This window comes from Lethenteron reissneri, chromosome 58 (genome assembly GCF_015708825.2).
Source record: "Lethenteron reissneri isolate LAM-NWPU_2019-01 chromosome 58, ASM1570882v1, whole genome shotgun sequence".
Lineage (NCBI taxonomy): Eukaryota > Metazoa > Chordata > Hyperoartia > Petromyzontiformes > Petromyzontidae > Lethenteron > Lethenteron reissneri.
In genome coordinates this window covers 8,738,686-8,747,507 of record NC_083836.1, presented here as the reverse complement: position 1 = coordinate 8,747,507, position 8,822 = coordinate 8,738,686, and the positions used below count along the sequence as shown (strand labels likewise).

The 8,822-nt window shown below is 44.4% G+C and overlaps 1 protein-coding gene across 1 annotated transcript; it reads left to right on the top strand.

Moving 5' to 3' along the window:
• The first annotated feature begins 2,438 nt into the window (after positions 1 to 2,438).
• Positions 2,439 to 3,515, top strand: LOC133357625 (olfactory receptor 1E16-like). Its single transcript, XM_061575675.1, has one exon. The coding sequence runs from the start codon at positions 2,535 to 2,537 to the stop codon at positions 3,513 to 3,515; it is 981 nt and encodes a 326-aa protein (XP_061431659.1). The 5' UTR covers positions 2,439 to 2,534.
• The last annotated feature ends 5,307 nt before the right edge of the window (positions 3,516 to 8,822 follow it).

The following is an 8,822-nucleotide window of genomic DNA, read 5'->3' as shown; positions in this document are numbered from 1 at the left end:
TCACGGGAGGAGAGGGACAGGGCGGGCTCGGTAGACACACGTGCATGCTGTGTCAATTCAGCTCGATTGCCCTGCTGTAATAAAAACCTCTACACGCCCTGCGTGTTGTATTATTGACACCTCGGAAAGGAACTGCCAACACACTCTTCAACTTATCAATGTGCACCATGATTTGTAAATAAATGTGAACACCATCGTAAACAAAAATAAACATATAATGACCACATCACTGAGTTCCTTGTCGATATTCTGGGAAGGTTCGTACATTTTGGAGAGAGGAGGGGACAGGGAATTAACAGGAAAATCCGATATGTCATAATTTACCAGCGAAATGAAACATCTCTGAACATTCAAATTGATGTCATGATTTAACTGAATATATCTACATTTAGGTATTGTTAACTATGTATATTTGGAATTGTCGAGACCTCAACAGATGAACGGAAGGGAGTGATTTCCCCAGCAACTGTTCTGGCCTCACATATCGATGTGCCCAGGTGTTCAAGTGAAACCCCTTTGTGTATCGAGATTTGCAATGTTTTGACAGCCAGTTGCCCGTGTTATTTTTCGTACATTGAAAAGACCAAGCTGACTTAACATAATAGATACGTAGTTAAGTACACTATTAAAACGTCTTCAAGTGTTGAGGTTAATTACAGCCCATAAACCAATGATTTAGGCTCTAATTAAACCCTCCAAGTCTTCATGAAGTGACCCAACATCACAACTAGCTACACACTCAGGAGAAAGCAGACAGTTAAGAGCCAGGCTCGTGAAGATAGGTCACAGATACGCGGATTCCCACAGGTACAGCCCGGAAAGTCTTAATTTACATCACAGCAGTTAATGTGTTCATTAATGAGCCCGTTGAGCAATAACATTCCCACTTGGAAGGCATATGGAATCATTAGAATACAAGATCTTGAATTGATACCCAGGGGCAATAGTAATGGATGATGGAATTCTAAGTGACATCTCATTTTATTCTGTTATAGAGGCTTGCATACTTGGTGCCCACAGTAAAACACTACCGATGAATGCACTCTATATATAAAGCCACCATAGATAATACATTCTAAGTTATACATGCATTAACACACTATCTAAGAAAATAAACAAATTCGGTGACATATGCACCATTTTTATATTTGTGCCATATACAACACGATGACTTTTAAAAATATATATTTTCAAAAATGTAGGTTGAAGCATTTTAAAATGTATGTAGTGATTAAAAAAAAATAACTGGAAACATGACCTAGATGCTTCTAATGCAGTAAATTATTTTCCAAAGATTAGGTTGAAGCATTTGAAAAATGTATTTAGTAATAAAAAACACAACTGGAAACAAGACCCAATTGCTTCCAATGCAGTCACCCCCCAACCCGAGGTATACATATCACATTACGAGCTAATCTTGACTCAAAAGACTCCTCAGGGCAATGGGTAAATCCGCAGGGCGCTGCAGCACGCACCAGCCATGCGCGGAACCTCCCATCGCGCCTGAAGGCTCACGGTCACGTGGTCCCCAAAACGCATATAAATCAGCAGATTATACGAGCATCACTGATCTGCTCTCAGTTCAAGCAACGAAAACAAGGTGAGTTTTCTTTTATTTTGAGCTATTGTTCGTCAGTTATTGTTCATATTATTAGTGAGCATTTGTACGCATTTTCACAAACTGTTTTTACTCGAGAATAGGGTTTTACCCTTTTATCTGGCAACAAAACAAGTGTTACGTTTTGATGATTGCTTGTGTTGCAGTCGAAACGTCGTGAAAATGTTATTGTTTGATATTTTTATTATTTTATTATTTCCCTTCTACGTGACTTTACCGAAAGAACCAAGAATATACAGTGAGGGAAATAAGTATTTGATCCCCTGCTGATTTTGTACGTTTGCCCACTGACAAAGAAATGATCAGTCTATAATTTTAATGGTAGGTTTATTTGAACAGTGAGAGACAGAATAACAACAACAAAATACAGAAAAACGCATGTCAAAAATGTTATCAATTGATTTGCATTTTAATGAGGGAAAGAGCCGCATGGCTCACAGGATCATGCCTAATAAATAAAACTGAAAACTGAAATGAAAAAAAATATATCTACTTGCCATTATTTTTCCTAGACTTCTAATTTCAGAGTTAATTATTACTTAAGTTATGACATAAACCAGTAATAATCGAATGCAGAGGTAATTATTGAATATGATGAAGAGTAGATACATTTACATAGTCTTACAGATACAACCGGCCCTTTGATGCGGCCCAAGATGAAATTGAGTTCGACACCCATGATCTACATCATGGGAGCTCCTTTGCCAGTACCGAAATATAAAAGGTTTCACTTTGGTGTTTTAACAACTTAACACCTGTTTTGTTGCCAGATAAAAAGGGGAAAAACCTATTCTCATATTTTGGTACTGGAAAAGGAGGTCCCATGATGTTTTTATTTAACAATGTTTTGTGACTTCAACAGGGACTGCGTGATAAGGTCTCAGGCTATAGACGCAGGAGCCCAAGGAACGCAATTATGGAGAACAGAAGCTCCGTGCTCCTCCTCGCAACATTTGAAGCCCCGTACTCTATACAGATGCTGATATTCAGCCTGTGCCTTGCGATGTACCTAACTATCACTGCAGCCAATCTGATGGTGCTCGTGACGGTGGCAGTATCCACAGACTTACACAAGCCCATGCACATTTTTTTGTGCAATCTCGCAATTGGCGACATCATTATCAGCACCGGTGGCTTGCCCAAGCAGCTGCAAGTTCTCCTGACAGGCGACAGAGAGATCCTGTACGTGTCATGTGTCGCACAGATGTTTACACTTCACATATCTGCCAAGAATGAGATTTTCACATTGGCTATGATGTCTGTTGATCGCTACCTGGCCATCTGCTACCCATTGCACTACCACACCAAGGTTACTGCAAAGAGATCAATTTTCATGGCATTACTGTCCTGGCTGATTGCAATCGTTACAGTCAGCATTATAGTCATCCTTCAATTGTCAATGCAATTAAGAGAAAAAAACAGGCAAATCCAGGGCATAGTTTGTGATAACATGGGATTATTAAAGTTGGCTGTCGGTGACACGAGCAAAATGGATGTTGTCGGATCGTCAATGGTTGCAACGTTGGTTGTATTTCCTCTCTGTGTGGTGGCGTACACCTACGTTAGGATTTTTATTGAGTGCAAGAATTCGAGCTCTGCATTCAGGAGCAAAGCTATGCACACATTCGGCACGCATTTCATGGCACTCGCTGTGTTTTTCACGTCTGTTTTTTTAGACATCCTTTTTCCGCGCTTTGTGAAGGATGCAGACAGCGAGGGCGTCAATTTGAGATGCGCCACTCAATTAGTTTTTTTGCTCAGCCCGATTGCGAATATACTCATTTATTGCCTACGCACCCTTGAGCTGAGGCTCGCGATTAATACGCAATTCAACAAGATATTGAGAAAGGTGCATTTCTGTCCAACAATCAAAGTGAATGTATCAGATCGTGGTTGAATGATGCTTAACACAAAGCACAGTTTAGGGTATACCTCAGTTAACACAATAGATATGTAGTTTCAAATAATCTGATTTAATTCCACTTCCCACCCTATCTTCGTGTTTTACTGCAGTTTCTGACTGGCTCGCAGTTAATTTTCTTTGTTTTAATCACTCTAAAACTGAAGTTCACTTTATTGAAAAAAAAACATCAATTACATCACATCATCAACCTACTGTCCAACGACATATTTGTCAACAGGCACAAAATCTGGGGTTAATTCTTGACTCCAACATCTCCTTTTCTACTCACATTCCCTCCATGAGCAAGACCGCTTACTTTCATCTTCACAATATTTATCGTATCCACAACTGTCTCTCCCATACAGCTGCAGAAACAATTAATGAATTTGTAATTTCCAGGCTAGACTGCTGCAATTGTCTGTTATGCGGTCTTCCTTTGTCTCTGATCCTACGTGCCCAGTATGTGCATAACGCAGCTGCAAGAGTACTCACTCATACCCGGAAGCATCATCATTTTACACCCATTTTACGATCCCTGTGCGGGCAACCTATCCAGTCCAGAATCACCTTGAAGATCGCACTCGCAGACTTAAAATTTCTTCACGGGCTAGCCTCTGCCTATGGTTCCCCTCTGATTTTCAAGCTTACTCCCGTCCCCGGGTTCTCTGTCTTCTCTAGGTAATTTTATTTATCCAGGCATGCGCGAGAAAAAAAGGTAATAACTTTTTGGACTGATCGATATAAATTCGTCGTTACATTTTGGCACTCCACCGCCCCTCCTGTGAAGGTTTCCTCGCTTAGTTGGGAAATTGGGATTGTGGTCTGGGATGTTGACCTATTGGACTCATTTCTTTGTTTTCATCACTTTTTTCTTGTTTGTAGGCTTTTTTTTTTGGTGCCATTTATTAATTTGTTAATTCATTTTAGATTTTGCTTGGTCGTTAGGGGTTTCAATTGCTTGGTTTGTACATATGTGTAAGCATGTGTTGGGCTTCTTTCGTGCCGTGCGTAACCAACCGTGTACACAGGATTTGGTCCGAATATATAATGAATTAGTGGGAAGTACCCGGCGTTGTCCGGGTCAAAAAAATATTTCAATTCTACTCCTAAAAATCTAACAGCAGTGCATACTGACTGTGGTGGTACCTGCTATAATTACAGCAGTGCATACAGACTGTGGTGGTACCTGCTATCACTACAGTAGTACATGCTGACTCTATAGCAGTATTTTTCGACTCTATAGCATAAAGTACTACCCTGACAGAGTGGCGTGGTGAGGTCTAGTCCCGTGCAGAGCCTCCGGCCTCGCCTAGATTGTCCAGCCGGCCGAGGTGGCACCTTGGCAGGCTGGGATTAGGGATGCTAGGCCTGACCCCCCCCCCCCCCCCAGCCATGATCTCCCCGTCCGCTTGCAGTAATCTACGGCCTATAGTGGTAGGATCTACCGATTGTATAGTAGTAACTGCATGCATCAGGGTGGGGGGGACATCACACAGTGAATAATTAACTGAGCATTTAGTATATTTTAATAGCATTTTAAACGCGAAAGAAAATGTCCCCCTCAGTCCCACCGAAGGCGTGCGACTTGGCATGGGCCATCCCCCCCACCAAAGGTGCGTGAGTTGGTACGGTCGTGCACGCGTCATAAATTAAAAAAGCACGCAAAAATCGCACTAAATCGGTAACTAAACTAATTAAAGTTGACGGATGTGGAAAAGCAATAGGACTTGCTCACAGCGAGGCTTATTGCGTGGTACCTGGCTATTTTTATTTTGACATTAACCCCACCATTGGAGAGCCAAATCCTTCGCAAGCATGCGAACACAAACAAACCCACACAAACCCAAACACAAACCACGCCACAAACCCACGGACAAATTTTTACTTTTATATATATCAAAGAAAAGATGTACAGCATTGTGGGATGCTGTTGACATGACACTGTACAAAATTTGAATATTAAGAGTCATGAAGTAGATGCGTTCCATGACATCACTCCATTTTTAGAAAGGTAGATATAACATGGGAGGCATAGGGATGCTCTCCAGAATTTCAAACAAGGGGGTACAATAGGAAAAATTTCTGCACAGTAGCCTTCACTTTGTCTGCTTGGTTTAAAATGGTCTTTAAGGTGGACTACACTAACACTAACGAACGTGCCACTTCACTTTTCATCTCACTTGCCTCTACCCTCCTATGATGTGCATTTCTGTTTCCAAGAAGATGGATTTAAGCTGCAGCTCTTGCCCAGTAAGGCCACTACATGGTCGGCCACCGCATCGTGTGCTTTCAGATGCACTTCTATGGCCGTCTGGAACGCTCTTCCTTCCGAAATTAGGAAGACACTGGAGCTAAGCACTTTCAAAATCTTGATTGAAAATGAAATCCTTTAGACTGCTTTTTGTGTTTAGTTTATTTTCCTTCCCCCCACCACCGATTAGCAACCTTGGCTACGTGCAGTGGTGCGAAATAATGTCAACATACATAATAGAGGTAGTAAAATTATTATATCACTGAAAAAAGCACAATAACATTTTACCAGCACAAGGAGCTCGAGCAAATGGCAGGCGGGAGAAGGAAGACTGTGGGAGCGCGCTGCTGATTGAGCCCAGTGAGGGAGACTCGCGAGACTCTTCACTGATTGACTGCTATTCACTTACAGCAAAACAAACCCCACTCGGTCACGTTCACAATTATACTCTTGAATAGATTTGCATAATTTCTGAAGATGTTTTTTTGTTGTTCAAAAATATGGGGGAGAAGCAGCCCTCCATGGCCGACTTCGTTATGAAGGAGCTCCGTTTCCAGAGGATTCGTTAACCAAGGTATTACTGTGGCCAACTCTTCATGCAATGAGTACAAACTTTAATTCGGCTACTCAGTGTAAATTTCATGAAATACTATTCACCATGATACTTGTCACGTTTCATAACTTAAGGATTTCTGTAGGCTGTCTGGTTATATACAGGTCTCCAATGCTGAGTGGAGACTTTTATATCCAATCAAACTATATATACTCAATACAAATGGAGAAAAAATATGTTATTCTTGCAAAAAGTTAATGATATTGTCTCATTCGGGTAATAATGAAATATTTTGTGAAGAATCAATGTCCTGCTCAATTTCATAGAAAAGGGAAGCGCATGACCTAATCGTGCGGAGTGTTGTGCTGGATGGTGCTTGGGTGGCTGACCACCATGCATAAAACTCGTGTTTGTAGGCTGTTGTAAAATCCAGGGTTGTGCTGCCCTCCTATGCTCCCATTTCCAAATCCACCAACACGCACTGACCAGTGGATTGACAAATTGGCTGTACATACACCGTAAGGCATACATATGTAATAAACCACTTCGACGACAATCTTGGATTCGTGTCTTCTTTGTTATTTAATTCTCGATGGCTGGATAGGTCCGCGTTCTTTCCACGTAAACACCGCTCGCTCCTCGTTCCGCAGTGTAAGTTGTTGTTGTCCCGCACACGGCACGCTCATGGTCCCCACTCTCGTGCACCTCTGGCAGACGGCGCGCAAGGAGACAGCCTCCGGTCCGCCACATGGCCGCTGGCGTTCCGGAGGCGCGAGACGTGGTCCCGCTTCCAGACTTCACAAACTGACCACGAGCCTCTTCCTGCTTCCCCTTATAACTCCCCTCACACACCACCGAGCCCCGCCTATAGCCACGCCCCCTCACGAACCCTCTAGATGGTTACCCATGAGCACCCTTGATCTCTGCCCTTGAACTTTGGCCCAATTGATCCCATCTACCTAATTGCCAAATGGCTGCAGCGGCGGAGCCTATCCCACCGATCGGTGACCGTCGGTGTACTCTCGTATTACATCACCTCCCCCCCCGGCTAGGAACGAGGCAAAGCATATAATGCGAGAGACACCGCGAATGATGAATAGATTTACAACAACAATGACAAGATGCATAACGAACGCACTAAATGCAAAGTAAGTAACAGTAACAATCAAAGAAAAGGAACGGATTTGGAACGGGTACGCGACGCCGGTCCATCCCCTGTAGCAGCATGAGGCCCCGCCGGTTGCAACACAGCAGGAAGCGGAAGTGTGGCGGAATCAGCGTCCGTCGCAGCAGATGAAGGCCCGGCTGGTGCGGGGTCATCAGTAACCAGGGAGTTTAGGGTCTGTGAGTCTGTGGGAGGCAAAACAGGTCCCTTTGGGGGTTTAACTGGCAACTGAGGTGGCACATCGGACGCATCAGACCCCGGCAGGGTACTCATTGGGGATGAAGGATCAGCGGCGCGAACCCGCCCGGATACGTACACATTGAGGATTGCGTATTTCTATAAATTCCACAGGCCCTTGCCATGGCCTGTGCAGCTTAAGAGAAGTACCCACTGGCACCTGGGGGAAATGGAGCCAGGCCCAGTTACCCACAGCCCACGGCATGTCGCGATGTGACCGACGAGCACATCGCTCGTTACGGGCCTGGGTTTTGGCCATGGCAATTCGTGCCGCCTCCCGTGCTTATGTGACACGGCGAGTCGTAGACGCGTTCGGGGAGGGTCTGCGCGGGCTCTTTAGTGGGCGCTCCCAGTTGTACGCCAATCGGTGACACGTTCTCCCGACCATACATGAGGAAGAACGGCGAGTATCCTGTAGAAGCATGCGGGGCCATACAGTAGGCGGAGAGCACACTAGGAATGTGAAGATCCCAATCGGCCTGCTTCTCGCTTACAGTGTGGCAGAGCATGGCAGACAAAGTACGGTTCAATCGCTCAACCATCCCATCCATTTGCGGGTGGTAAGGCGAAGTCCGTATCTTCTTAGTGCCCAAGGCATCACACACATTATGCAGCAACTTAGACGGTAAATTTCGACCTTGGTCCGTAAGCAACCTTTCCGGCGCACCTATGTCCATCACGTAACCGTTCAAAAATGCATAGGTGATGGACGATGCCGACTGTTCAGGCAAGGCCCAAGCCACCGGCCAACGTGAAAAATATTCCACCCCCACTAACAAGAGTTTATTACCCCTGGCGGAGGAAACGGCCCGAGAATATCGAGAGCCACCAGATCATTAATTTGCGTAACCTGAATCGATGTTAAGGGTGGAATATATTTCTGGCACGGTGGTTTCCGCCGAGCGCATTCGGGTCAGGCCTAAATAGACTTGGCAACATAGGCTGTCATGCCAGGCCAAAAGAAATCCCTCTGCAGCGTGAGTAGGGTTTTCTGCATGCCGAGGTGCAACAATTTCTTGGCGTGCAGCACCCGAATCAACTCGTGGCGAAGTGCGACGGGAACCACAAGACGCCAACGGCCCAACAAATCCTCTC

Bases quoted from the DNA above. Each gene is read 5' to 3' on its own strand.
- LOC133357625 (XM_061575675.1), top strand. From the start codon at position 2,535: ATGGAGAACAGAAGCTCCGTGCTCCTCCTCGCAACATTTGAAGCCCCG.